This window comes from Centruroides vittatus, unplaced genomic scaffold, assembly GCF_030686945.1.
Source record: "Centruroides vittatus isolate TY-2023 unplaced genomic scaffold, ASM3068694v2 contig_596, whole genome shotgun sequence".
Lineage (NCBI taxonomy): Eukaryota > Metazoa > Arthropoda > Arachnida > Scorpiones > Buthidae > Centruroides > Centruroides vittatus.
Genome location: NW_027122360.1, coordinates 923,376 through 943,032, shown reverse-complemented (window position 1 = coordinate 943,032; position 19,657 = coordinate 923,376). Strand labels below are relative to the sequence as shown.

Below are 19,657 nucleotides of genomic sequence, written 5' to 3'. Positions count from 1 at the left end.
TCATCATTGAAGTTTGTCGATGAAAACAAAACAAACTATTACGGTACTACACGCAAAAGTAAAATGAGTACAATTAAAAATTCTTTAATTCTGTTTCTAATCAGAAAATATTCATTAGAGAAGATTCAAATTTTTTCCGAAAATCAAACTCGGACTCTTTTACAGAAGTGCGATAAGCGGTAAGCTGCTTCTTTAGAAGAATTCAAAGACAATATAAGTCTCTTGTCTTTATATTATCTTTCTTGCCTTTCAAAATATAAATATTTGCCTTTCTTACTCTAAACGAAACCAATATTTAGTGAATTACCTCCAACATTCACAAAATGAAGGATATCCATCTAGATCCTCTCGAAATCACATTCACAAGACATCTTGATTTTATTTTTTATTACAACATATTAATAATATGCTAATAAGTTTATCGTATTGCAATGAATCAGAATAATAATTATTTAAGGATAAAATTTTTATACTTTAGAAATATTTAATTCGAAGTTTTCATCATGGCAGTTATGTCGAAAGTGAATGATTGTTCGATATAAAATTATTAAAGCTAAAAGTTATCGGACACGGATGGAAAACTTTTATTTTGAATAAAAACAACTTATTATTTACATAGTAATTTGTTCCGTGAGAACAATCTTCGTTACATCATACAACATGACACCACGATTCATATTTTAATAATACTATTACGTAGCGTCTAACCAAAACGTAAACTTTTTATCATATAAAACGGATTAATAACCGATTTTAAAATTAATTCGCTGTAAATAATTCAAAACTTTTAAATTTTTAAAAATAACATTAATATTTAAATTTATAATAACGTTAAAAATAAACCGAAACTTTGATTAGAAAATGACGTCAATGCGGGTCATGCGTTGTTGGCGTAATGATATAGACGACCCTAACAATATTTCGATATTAAATGTTAAACTAGTTACGATTGGTTAAAATATCGTATATTATTTGATATTATCCAATAATATTCCTTTTTAATTAAATGACGATCATTTCGGTATAGAGTTCGATAAAGTTAATCTCGAAGCAGTTACTTAGCGAAATCGGTAATGACGGACATCTTTTGTATAGAAGGCTGAAAACTCGTTAAGTTTTTAATTAATTTATAATATAAAGAAGATGTCGGGATTCGATAGTAATCCTTTTGCCGATCCATATGCCAGTAATCCGTTTGCGGTAAGTTAAATCTTAAGAAAATTCATTAAGAGACGTGACAACGATCGTCTGCATTGAAACTTTACCAATGCCAAATAAGAAAATGGCTAAATTTTTATTCAAAAAATGGCAATTCTATCACTTCATTAAGCTTTAAAATCATTAAGAAACGGATGACGATCGTCTCCATTTTATAATTACATATTTAATAGTAGTAATATGTTATTATGTAGGATATATTTAGCTTGCTGCACCTCTTTCGGGTGCCGTATTTTAGAAACATTGTACAGATGTGACAAAGAAAATTGTTTACACCCTTCCAAAGTAAATAAATTACACAAACAACTTGTGAAGAAATATAGCAATTACATAAAAAATAATTGTTTTTAAGTACAAGACAATTCTTTTTTACTTGGAAATAGAATTTTTAGTATGGTAAGTATATTAAAAATTAAGCTTTCGTCTTGCGTATAGAAAATATTTGGATGATAGTAAGTGCTGTCTTGTCGGTCCGATTACGGGTGTAATTAGATTAGTTTCCCGACAGATTTTCTTCCTGTAATGAAAATCAATGCTAATTTGTTGTTTCTTCTTCGTTCCCTTGTGTTTACTTGTTAGTGGCGGTGAAGCCAAATAAAATGTTTCCTTCTCTTTCTGTCTGCAGCTAGATGTGAGGCTTCTCTGGCGATACGTTCCATCTATCTTCTCCTTGATTTTTATATATTATTGTCGGTGGTTATTTTTATTTTTTTTTTTTTTTGAGCTTTGTGTTTGTTACTCGGTTTGATATTCTTTTGTTTTTCCACTGTTGTGATGTGTGAATTATTTTGATTTCTTTTCTCTTTATTTTATCCGTAATGGTTTTTTTCAATTCAATCTTTTTAAACTCTTCATTCCTTCATCTTTAATTTGTTACATCAATAATTGATGACAAATAGTGTTTACTGTTGTATTGTTTTATCGTGAGAAAGATTTAATCTTGTAGCTGTTGTAGTTGGTCAGAGCTGAAAGCATTCGTTTTGACCACTTGAATTATTTTTACCTTTATTGTTAAAATATATTTTTTTATAGAGAACCTGAATGTAACTATTAATCTTTACATCATTAAATCTTGTATTACATTTTGATATTTCTTATATTGACTGAATTTATTGTAGTAATCACCTACATTTTATTATAAAAATAATACAATTAATTCTATAGAGAACAGTGATATGTGTTAGAAGTGTTTTATTACAGAATTTATTGTTAATAAAATTTTTATTTCCCTTGTTAATAATTAGTAATAAATTATTTTTTGAATAATTTTTTACTTTTAGAATTGTAAAAGCTGAAGAGGAGTATATAAAATTATCGTGTGTTGTTTTGGATTGTAAAATTAAACAAAAGAAGTCGCAAAAATTCAAGTCTGTAAAACTATAAAAAATAAAATAAAATAAAGTCAATTTTAAATAAGTTTATAAATGTACTTTTATAAAACTTTTTGGACATATTCCAGAGTTTTTGAAAAATGGTAGGAATTTAAATGCATTTAAAAATTATTGTTAACACATGTTTATACTTGCTATTCTGTCTGTGAATTTTGATGATGGAAGCTCATTTAGTTGTGAATATGCATTTACAGTTATTTAGAGATAATTATGAATTTTTAGTTATTCAATTAAATAATTTGAAACTTGAAAATTCAGTTTGAAGAAAATGGGTTTCCCATAATGTAAGGGTGCGACTATGCAGACGTGAGCGAGCGAATTTTCCGAGTGAGCGAGAATATGTGGCGAGAAGAGGCAAGACGCGATAAATATTAAAACCTGTCAGATATGTGCGAGAACCAGAAATTCGCTCTCGCCGGCATTATTTCTCGGTTCTCGCTTGTGCATGGTTTTCTTTTGTGAAAACTAAATCGCTCGCAACCTCTCGCTCACTCTAAATTCACGTCTGCATAGTCACACCCTAATTGAGATAATTATTGCAGTTGAACTATCAAATTCAAATGATCAAATTTCATAAGTATAATCATTTCTAAGATCTTTTTAAACGTATTAGTTATTTAGTAGAAAAGTTAAAATGCTGTAATTTATATTAATTTATATTTATATTTAAATGCTATAATTTATTATTGAAATGTTATGAATTTTAATTGCAAGTGGATAATGACAACAAAATAAATGTGATCTTAATTAAAATGATACAATGTTTTGTTTCAAAAAATTATAATATGAAAAAAAGTGCAATTTACAAAAGAATTCTGATAAAAGACAATAAAGGAACATAGTAAATTATAGCTTGGTATGTCTAAGCCAGAATAATAGATTCAAAACAGTCATAAACAAATGGCTATTTTATAGAAGTCAGTTGTTCTTCAATCTGTTAAATGCTTGTGAGGTATTATTATTTCACTGTAAATAGAAAACTGATGGAGTATAACCAGTTATTGTTTCTCTAAAAGAACTTTGTGGCTAAAAAATGATATTTTAATGCCAGGGTATAACAAAATTGTTGTTATATTATTTATTCATTATATTCTTTTCTATTTTTTATATTAAAATAGATGATGTGTTATTATTAGATAAATGCAAAATGTTACTTTAGCATTTAAATATTTTATCATACATCATTTAAATGTCAGTTGTAGGGAATGATGTAAAATTTTATTATTTATCAGTTTTTGAAGATAAAATTCTGAATATTTTATTAACATGGTATTTATTGATCAACTTTATCAGAATATTTTGGTAATATGGAATTGAAAAAATTCCAGATTACCAAATTTTAAATTAATTTATCTAATTTTTCAATAGTTCTATATATAATTGCAAAAATAGAAATCATATTGTCAAGAAGTCTTAGTTAAAATGAACAAATATTTATTGTGACAACGTCACAATGTTGGGCTGCAATTTTTTAAATTAATTTAATTTAAAATATATGCTCTCAATCTCAAATTAGTAATGGTTTGCCCCCTGTAAATCATACTTTTCTTTTAACAATAGTTGTACCACTCATCTATTAAACTGCTTTTGGGGGAAAAGTTTTGAATTGAAATAATGTGACTTCTGGTTTTGCATTGGAAGTTCATATATAGTTAGTTGGGACCTCCTGCCCCTAAAGTTTCAAATCTAGTCTCAGATTTCATCTATCTAACTCCATTCTCAACATTAACGAAAGCTGAATGTACGATTTATGTCTGAATACAAAATACAGTCTAAATACAAAAGCATTTATACTAGTGGTACTTTTTATAAATATACTAGTATAACAAAGAAAATAATTTAAAATGTGTCTTTATAATAATTTTTCACTAACAGTATATGTTGAGAATATAACAGTATTACAGATCAACTTTTCTTCAAAACTCAGTCAACTGCTACCTTGTTATATAATGGTACTAATGTAATTTCTCTGTAGTTTAATGAATATCAGTGTGTTAAATGGATATTGATGCAGAAAAAATGTTTGACAATTTTACTTGAAAATTTAGCCTCTACAGGAATCATCTCCTGCATTCATACATATGTCCCAACAAGTTTATATATACCTTCCATACTGAAAGAGAAAGGCTGCTGGAACACTGATATGTTGTCTTGTAACTTCCATGTTTTTGGATCTTTAAAAAGTTTCTCAAAGATCTCAGATTTCAGCTTGACAGCAAAGTCCAAGTAGCTATAACTGAATGGTTTATTCAGCAGCCTTCCTTATTCTATGGGGAGGTTATACACAAACTTCTACTGAATCAGGATGTGTCTGAATGCAGGAGGTAATTTTCCTGTAGCAGCTGATGCAACTTTGTTGTTATTCTGTATATACTGTAATTTTGCTATGGAGACCAGTGACACCATACGTTTTATATGTTTCAGTCTGTGTTTCATTTGAGCATCTCTTATATAATTAATCAGCTCAACTTGTAATATGCTTTCAGTTTATATCAGGAATATAGGGTTGTTTTAATAACTAACACTTTAACTTTTTAATTTCTGAAAAGCATTTCTAGATATCTTAAGGCTACATATAACCAATGTTTGATGCTTTATTTCTTATAGATTTTCTTAAAAACTTTAATCTATTTATAAAGACATTCAAACTTATCAAGCAGATTAAGATAAAAATTATTGTTCAGAATCATTAATAAATATGAAATACTCAGTTATAAACTTTGATACTTAAAAAATATCCATGCAAGGCAAAACATCTAGACCCAGACAAGACAGAGAAAACATTTTATTGTCATCAATATCTTTATTCTTTATTAAGAGCATTTGCATGTTACCAACAAACATAAGTTTGGATCTTACTTGAGGCCAGAATACTTTTCTGTCTGGATCTTAGTTCCTTTTGCATGGATATATATTTTAACACTTTAACTGCCATACGATACGCCAGCGGTCGTACTAATTAGGGCCGTACAGAGCCATCCGACCGCCCGTCTTCGCTATAACCAATGTAGTTTCACTCAAGGTTAAATTATCCTGGCTTCGTAAGACGTTGTTTTACATCCTAGTGGTGGCCTCTCGCGGATGTCTATGAAGTTTGTTTCCGACTGCCGGCCGTTGTATGGCCTCAGAAGTGGTCCGACGGCCGGCTGTCGTAGTTTTTTAATAAAAAGCTATTTTATATCTAACAGTGAATAGTTAAAAAAGGAAAAAATATCGAAAACTAGTTTAATTATTCTCTTTTGTTACATATAAAGTAATTAATATTAAATATTTCATGGTCTTATAGTCTCTGGTTTCAGGCCATACGATGGCCAGTCATCTGTTGTACCCTGATATATTTTTTTTATCTTCACTCTACCGACTGTTATATAATGACCCTTTTATTTATATCATAATAAAATATTAAATATCAAATTTTCTCATTGTGGCCTGAAAAAATGGAAAATATCATATTACAGTTAGCCTGATAAAACGCAAAATATCATATTACAGGTGGCAGTTAACGTGTTAAGTATCAGAGTTACTAATTTGAATATTTTTCATTTACTAATTTCAGTCATTTAGTATACAAACATGATTCACAATCATTTGACATCACAGGTTAGTAGAATGCAAATTTACATTTTAATGAAAACATTACAACATTAAAAAGAAATTACATGCAAACATTTTTCTCACTATAATAAGAATTGTTTAAAATATTTTTCCTATATAAATTTTTATAAAAATTATTGATACAAAATATTTTGAAATAATATGCTTGTTTATCAAAAAGAAGATATGCAAGCAATATTTTAAAATTGAAAAAATTGTCTTTGTAATCCATGAATTTCCATTTAAGAATGATTTTTAAGATCTGTGTTCTGTTATCTGCAAACCGTCTGGCTGTCACTATAATTTTAAATTACACAAACACATGCACATTTCCAGTTTAGTATCTTCTTCAGTCCTAAATGTTTCTGATATATTTGGTTAATCATCTTAATAGAGTATAGGGAACTTTGATAAGATGATATGATTCTTGCTTTACAATGTTACTTTGTTTTGTTTTATTAATTTGTATAATTAGGAATAGAAACTGTTTGGAGGACAGTTTCTATTCCTGTGTTGTACATATGTATATATATAATTTATTTTACATTTTATGATCTAATAATGACATCATTTAGCATATGTTTTAGTAGGTAGTTTTCATAAAATTTTCAGTGGGTAACAAAATTAACAGCAAAATCAATGCTGCCATCCATAAGTTTTAGAACGACTTTTTTCCTAGACAGTAGTGTAATGATGTATCTGTTTGCTAAGATACTAATTAAGTAATAACAACTATTGTCTGTTTACCTGCAGATTGAGTTATAATGTGTAGTGTAAACTGTGTTTCTGCTGTTGCATCATGAATTCAGAAAGTGAACAGGGAATTGTTATTAAATTTTGTTTTAAAATGGATCCTCAGAGTTTGTCCTGGAAAGGAGAATGAATGCAAAGTTTTATAAGGACAAACTGGATCATCTTCTGAAATATATTTGGTGTGTTTGTTCTGCCACATTCTAGTCCTGAGATTTTTTATTACATGATAATGTGTCTATTCAGAAGATTGCAAGCATGTATCAACATTGACAAAAAAAATCTCTACCCTTTATCATCTTCCTTACCAGATTTGTCTCTCCTGGACTTTTTTCTATTTAAGTTTAAGTGTAAAAAATATAAATTTGATTGATGTTTTCACTATTCAAAAAGCTGTGACCAATGAATTAATTATATTCAGAAAGGAGTAATTTTCTGTGGTTCTTCAAAAATTGTACAGCTATTTCAAATAAAAAAAAGTATGTATTTTTTTTGCATGTTTTTGATTTTTTTAAATAATTTGTTATAAAATATGTAGACTACTGAAACTTTTTTATTGACTTGAAATATTAGCATATAAACCATGTATAATTAATTAGAGAATAAATTTTAAATGTATAATTAACATTGAACAGATTTACTAACAATCAATCATTTCTATACCTTTACTTCATTTTAATTTTATTATTCATCATGCAAAGATATAGACTATAATACAATACTAACCAAACATCTAGCTTTCAGAAATCTGAAATTACTAGAAAACCAGCTATTTTTAAAATTGGCTGATTTTGGCGGGCTTTAGCACATCTGTGGTTTACCATACATCTGCTCTCTATTTGTATTCTGTGACTTGTATGATACCAATTCTAGAGTGACTGCTGGTATATGTTGTGGTAAAAACAGTTTCATTATTTACTTTTCATTGTTTATTTTATATCTTAGGCTGCATTCACACTGCTGCTGAAGATGACAAAAATTGATATTTTTATTATTTGTCTTTGTAAAACAGTGGTCACACCTAGCGATTTCCAGCCATGCAGGCAACTGCAACAAGTGCAAGTTGCACACATCTTGTTGTAATCGCATTGTTCGTTGTCATTGCAACTTGGAAACACGTGATCTTATAATAAACTAATAAAATTACAGTAGCTTGTTTTTTACTACTTTTATGAGTTTATCAATAGTTTACATTCTACTTCAGAGTATTTATGAAATTTTAGCCACTTTTCTTATTAAAATGGCAAGCATTTTCTTTTCTGCAATGAATAAAAGAAAAAAGGCGATCATTTTGTTAGAGCTGGCGAGAATACATGAAGAGAAAAATGAGAACATTCATGTTGAGTTAAAACTTGGCGAAATGAAAATTATGGGCTTGAACAATCATGCTTCCACCAGCTGACGAATGAATTAAGGCTTTTGGTTGCTGAAGATTATCAGGATATTAATGAGAACAGTCATCGCAGTTGCCTGCATGGCTAGAAATCGCAAGGTGTGACCAAAGCTTAAAATGTTCGTCACACTAGTTGTTATTGTTGCATTTTTGACTTAATTGTTTATCATTCAAAAAGTGAGCCAAAATTTGATCGTTTTTATCGTAATGGTATTGGCCAATCAATGTAAACTTTCCATAATTCTCTTTGGACAAGATAAAGGAATGGTTAATCTCATGAGTTGAAGAAAGAGGCCTTACAAAGATTAATAGGTAGCCAAAAGTACTTGAGACATAAAAAATAATTTTAATCATAATTCTTAGACCAAAGCATGGAAATCTCAATGTGTATTTCTCTCAATATTAACAGCTCTGATCCAAGTACTGATATTTGATGTTATTTTTAAATAACGGTAATAAATTTGGCTGTCAATATTGAAGAATTAACATTTTACTCTACATATCCTTTTTTAAAACAGACTCAATTTGATCATAAAAGTATAGAATAATGCTGTCTGATAAAATTGTGCATTCTCTAACATAAAAATTAACAATGTAAATGCTTTGATGATTGAATATGACGAAAGACTTATCATTTAGTATCTATGGTAATTTTCATTGGCAGTAAATGTAGCTTTAAGCAGGAATTTAGCCTGTGTCCAGGAAACAAGAAAATCCAGAAATCTAGGGTCATATTCTGGCCACTTATCTCTTGTCTCTCAGAGACAGAGGTGATTCTGGTCGTTCATAATGATCATGTCTTTGTTGTTGACGTCACGATTCTACTAGGTAGATTATACATGTTTGGGTAACCTGCGCACACAACATATCACAGAATTTTAACCAATGAAATTGTAATATTTTCGAAAATGAAGAGTTCGAAATTATAGATCATAAGGTGGTAAGGAAAGCACAAGTTCAAATAAGGCATGTAATTTACAGATTGTAATGTCAAATTGTCTAACAAATAAAAATTTTAATAACCTAAGTTAGAAAAGTGTACGTACTTAGTTAAGGAGAAATTAGATGGTAATATTTCGAAAAATACTTAGAGAGACGGATAAGATTAACATCATATTTGATAGTTCAGTAATTGACGTATGATCATTAAAAAAGATGAAATCAGTGGTGTTTCCGAGTAGGCGTTGGAAAAAAATCAGAAGCATTCTCTCTCTTGAAATATTCTTTTCTGAGATAAAGAATGTTCTCTAGTGCGATTGTACAGCACAAGTAGCATCCAGTAGTCCATATTAAGTAGGGCCTATAATGAAATCAAGACGAAAGACAACTATCTACTCGTCTCTTAGAAACGAGAGAATCTTCGAGAAAAAAGGTTAGCCAGAATCACATTTGGAGAGAGACAATGATCTCTTGAGACGTAAACAAATGATTAGCCAAACAGCAACCAGCTTGCAATGTACACACTGAAAGAAGAGACGAGAGGTAAGTGACCAGAATACGACCCCTGGATCACTTCCATTTTCAAGCCTGGCAAATATTTGATCCACTACTGTTATAAAATTTTCATTATTCGTGTTTATTGCATACATTGTGTATTTCTTATGTGAAATAAATTAATAAGTAGATTATAAATCAGAAAAATATTAGATTAATAATTATATATATGTTTATAAATGATACACAAAATTGTTTCTGGTTAAATTTTGAATTGAAATTTTTGAAAAGTATTAAATGCTTTTGAATTTTTATAAGATTATAAAAATTCAAAAGTACTCATTTGGCTATTTCCTAATGAGAAAGTGAATTTTATTCTTTTACATTTTTATAAAATTCTATAACTTCATTTAATTAATTTTATAAGATAGTTTGTTATTCAGTAATTTATCATCAGCTATGCAAATTAAGATATTAGAGAGTTGATCATACTGAATATTTTATTTTTATGAATATTTATGAAACAATTAGATGATTAAAACTTTTCAGATGGAATATTTTGTTTATTTTTAGAAGTTCATAATTTTTTTTGTTTTGTTTTTATTTGAATTCAATTTTCGTATTTATAGTAATTAACCTTAATTTGTTGATTATTAAAGTTAATTTTATTTAAATTTTTAAAGTTTAGAAAAATTAATTTGTATCTTACATAAAGGTAACTTGATATAAAACTACAATTTATGATATTACAAAGCATGCTGTTCAGCGTGAATAAGTAATTAGTGTAAAATTACCTTTTAAGTATTAGTATAATCTACAGTGTGTCTGTCGTCTTCAAATTGGAGAATATTACAAAAATTGAAAATGGTCAGCAAAAGTTAAATAAAAAAGAAAAGAATTACAAAAAATATGGAAAATATTAGAATTGATAATGAAAGGGGAACTTAATTGAGTATTTTGAAATACAGCATTATCCACTTGGGACAATGATTATGACCACTTATTATGTGGAACATCTCCATATAAAATGAAAGATCTTTTTGGAACTGTATATTAATTTTGATTTATTATTTAATACTACAATTATTAAAAAAGGAATGGTTAAAAATGGACTGTTTAATTTACAACACAAGTTCAAAAATGGGCAAATTTGAAAAAATTTTAGAATGTTTATAAAGGTTTGAATGCTGAAGCAAATCTTCAGTGGAAATGCCTGATGCTGATTGCTTAAAGGGACTGAAAACATTTGCACTTGGGATTTTGCAACATTACGTGACATCTGGAAAGATGTGAAGAGTACTGTAGATTAGTGATAAAATGAAAAGATGAGCATGAAACACAAACAGAATGTTTCATTATGTCATCATGAAGCAGTTGACCATGATATGTTGTACATTATGTATTATTCAGATATGACTGTGCAATCATGAGATATTGAACATATAAATGTCAGTCCAGAGTGACTTGTCCTGTGTTGGAATTGATTATGGAATTAGATATTCAAACATAGAATAAAATATATCTTCAGTAGTGATAATGGCTTTGGAATTGGTATATGAAATTGACTCCAGTTCTTTAATTTCTAAATCTGATTTTGATTAACTTTATACAAACTGACCAATGACCAATCTGACCACATTTTTAGAATGTGTTAGATTGGTCACTTGGAGTGATAAACCATTATGTAAGATAACTAGTGTTACCACCCGTCCGGTTTTCACCTGGACAGTCTGGGAATTGATTCACTGTCCAGGTGAACTATTAATTTTGTCCAGGAAATTCGTAGAAATTATGAAATTATGATGAAACAAAGTTCTTGCAAATATTGTTATAAATTTATACCACTTGAACAATGAAAAACCTCACACTCACTGAAACTCATCTGCCACTCTGCCATGTTACTCTGTACTCTGTTTATGCTGACGCGTAACGCGCAACTTGCCTTTCGACCGTTTTTTTTTTTTTGTTTCCTTGTATGTTACTCCTATGCAAGTCCTTAACTGTAACTGATTTAGAACCAGCATGCACATTATTCTTCACATTGTAAAATGACATTGCATCAGGAACTTCTGTTCGTACAAACCTGACCTGCCATCCAAGTCAGCAATTTTGTGAAGTTGGCAACACTAGAGATAACCTTTGTAGTTATATAAATCAAATACTATAATATAACAAACAATAAAACAAAAACCAAACTCAGATGGTAAAAATGGCACACTTTCAATGGTTAAGTAGACAGGAATTGAAAATATGGTATCTTAAATTTTTTCTAATGTTAACTCTAAGAAACTGCCTATTCTGAATATCAAATGTAATAAACCATTCTTTAAGATGACCTTTGTGGTTGCAAAAATAGTATTTGATTTATATAACAGATTATATAAACTACATGGGAAGTAGTCCTACTAAATATCATGTTTATAAAAAAATTATTAGAATTAGTTTGGTTTATTTGAACAAACAACTTTACTAAACCTGATACATTGTAATACCAAAGTCAACCACTGCCTTATGCTATTGGGCTAATAATAATGCCTCCCTCTAGTATCAACTTATTTGGTAATTTATTATTATTATAGCCATTATTGGCCCGATAGCATATAGTAGTGGTTGGCTTTGGTATTGGTTTATTTGGTTGCGGCAGTGTGACACTTGAGCTATCTACTGAGGAGATGCATCCCGAGAAGACTTTTATATGAAGCTGGTCCTTATTTTGGTGATAATAACATGAAAAAACTCTGAAAACTCCACATGGCTAGCCTTTTGGCCATACTTGAACCCATGATCAACTACTAATGTTTGGTAGTTTTATCCACTGTGCTACTTGTAGGCACTTATTAGAATTAAGTATCATTCAGAAATGAAAAAACCCAAGTTTTTGGACCTGGAAGATTAAATACTTTTCACAGGATAACATTTCTGATTCCATGCAGGGAAGTGCTATGTGTATTGCAGTAATGATGATGTATATCTATTTCACACTATATCGTTGTCACAGTGATTAAGTGGAAATAATATACAGAATATTTTTAAAATTATATCCATTTTAAAAATTGTATTTAGTTTATTTTCTTAAATTCTATGCCAATACATTGTGCTCTGTGTACACCCAGAAAATGGAATGTAGACAGAAATTAATTGATATATAGAAATCCAATCAATATTTTGGGTTGATATTTATGACATTATCTTAGAAGTATATTAATGTAACTGCCAAGTTTCGTAACAATTGGTTGAATAGTCTAGGTATGCATAGCGTACCAGCAAACAAACATCCTCATTTATATATATAAGATTTACAAAAATTTGTCAAATTTACTTTGATTTACTAGCATCTTATTATAGTAATATAGCTTAAATATTTTTTTTAAGAATGTATAATAGAAAATTTGTTAAATTGAGATAATGAGTATTGAATAATTATCTGTATATTAAATTAATGCCTTAAGTCTATTGATTGTGTTATGTATAAAAACAATAAATTTACTGTTCAAAAATTTTATTATGTATGAATATTATCTTAACATAATAATAATTAAAATTACATGAGTAATTACTGCAGATTATTGCAATTCATATGAAAAACAGTTTATAAAAAATTATATAATTAAGGTACATTTATTTATTATTATCACATACAATTATTTCCATTACCATTTAAAATTGTAATGGAAATAATTGAATATTATTGCAAGGAAAAATTAATATATATTGCTTTTCACTGATTAATTGATTAATTAAAAGCCTATTAGAGTAGTACAAAGATAACTATGAAGACATAGTTTGTTGGTATTAAATTTATGAAAAACATGTTTGAAATATTTTATTAAATATTTCAAGCATTTTTAAATGTTGTCATCAGGAATTGACTTTCAGAACAGAATCTAAATACCAGTAATTTTATTCTAAATAATTTTTCTGTGTTTTAAATGTCAGTTGCTTATGATACTGAAAATGTCTAAAATATTTGAAATATTTAATAATGTGTTTTTCGTAGATTTGATGTTAACAAACTCTCATCTTTTAAACAAATACAATGCTAAATTAAAATATTTTAGAAGCAGATAAAGTTTTATATTGATTTTAATATTTAATAAGAAATTTTAAAATATTGTGTTCATTTGTTCAATTGGAACTAAAGTGACAAATTCATGTACATTTAGATCTTTTGTTAGATATCTCTCATGTTACTAAAACTAAGATAATTTTCTATTTAATTGTTGTAAAGATTCTTATTTTCAAAATGTTTAAAAATAATCAGTCAGTAAATTTTATTCTAAATTATAATCTTTACATGTTAATTGTTGATATTACAGTAACCTTTCATTATAATGCACATGCTGGCAGGCAAACTAAATGAGTGACATATTGGATGACATGATATAACTGTTGTATCTAACCTCTTTCCGTTTATAAAAAGAAAGATGGAAACAGACCTGTTTTGTCTGTTTCCTTCTTTCTTTTTATAAACAATAGTCATTTTAAGATCAACAGTAAAATAAGGTAGTATTTTTTTGCCAGTAGAAATTCAATAGAAACTGACCTTTTAAAAATTATTGGCTAAAGCACTTCTACATTTGGAAGACCAAAATGAGTCATGATATATCTGAATGAAAGATGTGCAGTGTAATGAGAGACTACTGTATTTAATAAATATTAAAAAATATGTATTTCAAAAAATAGTTGAAAAGTATATTATTATTATTCTCAATTTTTAATAATAAGAAAATTTAATTAAAAAATTTCATCCTTGTTTTTATACTCTTTTTTTTTATGGTGGTATTTTATATCCTTTGGCGTTTTCACTTTATTATATATGGTAAGATGTTTTATCATGTAGAATTTAATGATTTATATTATGTAAAAACAAAACTTCACTTTTTTAACCTTTTTATAACTAACTTTTATAAAAGGGTTTTTGGATGAATGAACTGAAATGTTAAGTGGTTATAAAAGTGAATGATTATATCTGGCAAATATTAATAGATTTAGCTTTGTACTAAAACTTTCTTCAAAAAATTTCATACTATCAAGTATATCAGACTTAATTTTCAAGATGGACAGATGGTTTTATATTTTTGTGTGCGTGCATGTATATATGTATATAGAATATTAAAGAAAACAGTAATAGAGGTCATTATGTGAGTAATTAGATTTTAATAAGTTGTATGATTTACATAAATTTTTAATTTAAAATTTTGGCAAAATTTATAAATAAACATTACAACTCTGATAATGAAACATTAATGATTTTACTGAAATGTTTGGATTAAAGTAAAATTGAATTAACTTATTTAATGATTCAGTGATTTAAAACTGCTTATAAATGTGTCACAATCTGTTGATAATTTTAATATATAAAATTTAACTTAATTATAATTATCTGTTTACTGTGTGAAAAATAATGACTCAGAACGGATTTAAATCTACAACTCTTGTTTATAAAATGTATTGCCAGCTTGGTTTGGAATATTAAATGTCTCTAGAACTTGTATGCTTTTAGATAATATATACAAGTACACTAAACCAGTTAAACACCAAAAATATTTAATATAACAATTTGTTTTAATAATATAAAAAAAATATAATACGACATTACGAAGTTTTTTTTTTATATTATTAAATGTAATAATGCCGGCCATGTTTTTTGTAATTTTTACTTAAAATGTAATATTTTACTGTGGCGACAACACCAGAGGACGCTTTACCTACTCTGCATTTTCTCACGGAGGCAGTAGCCTCAAAAGAAAGGTCGTCTCCGAGGGACTGTGAGGACTTGAGGACTGTTGATGGTGTAAAACGGCAAAAAGAAGGACAAGAAACAAAGTTTTAACTTCGTAATGTCGTATTATATTTTTTTATATTATTAAATGTAATAACGCCGGCCATGTTTTTTGTAATTTTTACTTATAACAATTTGTGTTCTGTATTCAATTTGGTTATATTCTTTAATAGGTTTATGTGACCTGAGGATACATAACAGATGAAAACATTAGTTATGTTAAATATCTTTGGTGTTGATTTAATTGGTTGTGTATACTGACTGGTTTGGAATGTTTGTGTGATATAACAGGCAGCACAAATGTTAAATTTGTACAACAGAAAGATTTGTGGATTCAAACACTAGGACATATTTCAAATATGTCTGAAAAATAATTTTATGATAATTTTAAAAATATTAATAAGATGGTAGCACATTTATGCGATTGAAATTCCCAAATCATTAAAACATCTAATTAGCTCAACATTAATTGTGATACCAAATGATTATCTCTAGTATTTGGTAAAATGATATGTAATATTGAAAAGAATCAGATATGTAAATATTACTTTTAAGTAATCTTAGCGAAGTATGGCTAGGAGGAATTTATTAGAGAGCCTACAATACTCTAATCCTACATTTCCCAAACTTTTCCCATGACTGATCACTTCATAAATCCTGAAATTTTAACAAAACATCATGATTATTTTGTAGGGTAGGTAGATATAAATAATAAATAAAATAAATGAGTTAATCTAAGCATTTAGAATAAAATATTTATTCTCAAATTTTAATTATTAACAAAACACAAAAATAAGAAAATAAACTAGCACACATACATACTAAAATTACATTCTTAACAATTTCAATGTTTTTGTCTTTGAATTACAAATTCTTTTGATATTAGAAGGCACAGTATAAGAATTATATCTGTTGTAGCATTGAGTTTGTTTCTGTACTTTGATTTGGCATACTCAGCATAAGAAAATTCCATCTCACAAAAATGTCATTGTAAAAAGAAGTAAAACAAAAGTAAATAGTTTTATCATAGTGGAGTGTTCTTAAATTTTGTTAAATTTCTTTAGAAATCATTTAATGGCAGTGCCTTGTATTTTTGTTTTAAATCAGTGTCGCTAATTAAATCAATTGGATTTTCATATCAATTGAGTTGAAGTCTGCTGGCTTAGCTATCAGTATAAACATATTCTGAATCCAGGAATTTCCCTCTCTAAAGAATTCAAAAATTTTTCTGTAAATTATAGAAATACAGAATTGTAACTTCCTTAAAAATTGTAATATTCTTTCCTTGTAATGATAAGTTAATTTCATTTCACTTTGTAAAAATATCTGCCAGATGTGCAAGACTCATCAGCTATGAAGAATATGTTAAAAATTCAATAAGATTTTGTCCTAACTTATGTGAGGTCAAAAAAACCAATAACTCACCATGAAGATCAAAAATGCTTCAATAGTGCTTTTCCTCTGGACAGCCATTTCACTTCAGTATGTAATGAAAGTATGTTATGTGCACTATCCATTTCGTTGCACAAAATTTAAAATAATCAGGATTGAAAGTTTAGTTTGGTTTATTTGTTTATGACAATGTGACACATGGGCAATTTGCTGAGGGGGATGCATTTTGGGAGAACTTTCTAAGGGAAACTGGACACCCTCATTTAGATGTTACATACCTGAAGAAAACCCAACAAACTCCACATGGCCAACCCATTTGTGAAGCATGAACCTGTGACCAACTACCATTGTTCAATGGTTTTACTCACTTGGCCATTGGTGGGCATCTAAATTGAAGGGGTTGAGAGATCTTACATAGTTGATCATTTTTATATTTTCATCCAAAATAGTTTTTAAATATGTAAGAATTTTCTTTTGTTATTAGTGCTTGTCTGTGCAAAACAATAACTTTTGATGGCTCTTGTATCTACTTGAAGGATATGTATTACAGGTCCCTTTCTATTTCCTATCATTGAGTCAGCACCATCTGTACAAATGTCAATACACTTCTCCCAACTAGTTTCTTGTTTTGCAATGTGTAATCTAAATATATAAAATTACTTGTCCTGACTGAGTGATTGACTGATTGATTCATCATTTCCCAGAGCAAACCGCTGAACCTAAAGAGGTGAAATTTGATACACAGTTAGGGTATGTCATGAAATCACACACTAAGAAGGGATTTTTCAAAAATCCCCTGCAGAGAGGGACAGGATTAAGGCTTAACCTGAAGAACAGCTTCTACTGTACTATTTTAGATGTGATGATTTTTTTTTTTTTTTTTTGTTTTCAACTACATTTAGTCTTCATTGAGTACTTAGGTGTATTAAATTGATAACATTTCAGACCCTGTTATAAATATTTTTATATATTTCGATTTTTTAACCAAATGTTTGAACTGTTTTAAATTTGAATTTGTTATTGCATATTGGTTTGATTATAGAATGATTGTAAATGTTCCAGAAAGTTGATCAAATAGACAACAGTTCATTTCATTCTCAGCAATTCTCATCATTCTCAGCAGTAGGTGTTATACAGGGTGGGCCAACGAAAACGAAATGGCAGAGTGTTCGTGTTCGTCCAAGCAAATCGCTCGGACAGGTCAATTTTATTCTCAAAGGGACATCTTATGCAATAAAGTTTTTGCGAATCTGAATATTAACTAAACAAACATTTTTTTCGAAGTAAATGTTTGTTTAGTTAATACAAAATAAATGAGTTTTTAAAATTTTTTGTTGTCTGTTGTATTCAGAATTGCAAAAACTTTATTGCAAAAGATGTCCCCTCGAGAATAAAATCGACCTGTCCGAGCAATTTGCTTGGACAAACACGAACACTCTGCCGTTTCGTTTTCGTTGACCCACCCTGTATAACAATTACTATGGTTGTTGAAATACTGAATATAAATGGTGTTTGCTTGCAAAACCCATTCAGGCGAAGTCGCAGGTAACAGCTAGTTACTAATATAGTTGAATATATCTTCTCTGCTAGTTTTTTCTTGTAGATATTTGCACATGAGTAAATCTTTTTCAATACTTATATCAAATATGTAACGATCAAACACTAGTGTAAAATGTTTTAACATGTTGCTGTTTACACGTTCTAAACACAGTACACAAATTATTTATAACACAACAACAAAACTATTTGTAATTTATTTTCAACACTAGTGAGTAACACTCTGGCATTCCACAAGCAAGTAACACTCAGGCACCCGACAATTAATAAAGGCACAACACTGGTTCTTTGCCAGCCACACAGCCACACACTCTGGTCAGCACTGCCTGGACACACCAAAAGAAAAACACAATTTTTCCCTCTTTAGGCAGGAAGATCTCTCCCCGCATTCCCAAGTCTATAGTTACACAACACACCTGACACGTGTAACAGAGCTGTGGACTGTACATCAACACTACATAACATAAACACGTGTTACAATTTTGTTAAATTGAATATCGAGCTTAACAACTAGTAATACAGCAAGCTCTGTGCTATCTGCAGATTCACTTATTTGCAAAGTATTCTCGCCTTTAGGTTTTAAGTCGATGAATTAGCTCTCTCTTTGTGTCAGCAGAAAGATCTTTAATGTGACGTGAAACAGTATTATATGATAATTGTATTGCATCTACTTTTTAGCTGCTTGCTCATTTAACATACATAATACAATGTTTTTATGCAAGACTTAATGACCATCTCTCCAATTATGAGCTTCACCATTAAGAGCAATGCAATAACTCACATGAAAGGGTGCCTCTGTTGCATTTTCAGTTTTAGCAATTATAATCATTTGAAGTCGATTTTCTAGCAAATCATATTGTCTCTAAAAAATGTATATCTCCTTTGTAATTTGTATATTTCATTCTGAGATGCCTACAAAGTTTAGCTGGAACCAAAGAACTGTTTGCTAGTATTTTATTACATAAAATAAATCACTTAGGAGCATCTGTATTGCCGATACATATAAATCTAAAATTTAAATGACTCATTGTACTTCTCTTTTGGTCTGTTCCTAGATGAGACTTGTTGTTTAATATTAAATTTTGAAGAAATCACAGTTTGTAACTCCATTTCTTCTCCAATCATAATGTGCCAGCATTAATACTT

The 19,657-nt window shown here is 28.8% G+C and overlaps 1 protein-coding gene across 3 annotated transcripts in view; it reads left to right on the top strand.

Moving 5' to 3' along the window:
• Nucleotides 1-1,010: 1,010 nt before the first annotated feature.
• The window catches only part of Scamp (secretory carrier membrane protein), a 56,135-nt gene continuing 37,488 nt past the window's right edge, over nt 1,011-19,657 (top strand). Inside the window, exon 1 of one of the 3 annotated variants that reach the window (XM_067275166.1) lies at nt 1,011-1,200. In XM_067275166.1, coding sequence (XP_067131267.1) covers nt 1,144-1,200 — 57 coding nt within the window. In that variant the 5' untranslated portion in view covers nt 1,011-1,143. The remainder of the gene's footprint in view (nt 1,201-19,657) is intronic. The other 2 variants (XM_067275165.1, XM_067275167.1) reach the window with 2 other exon arrangements.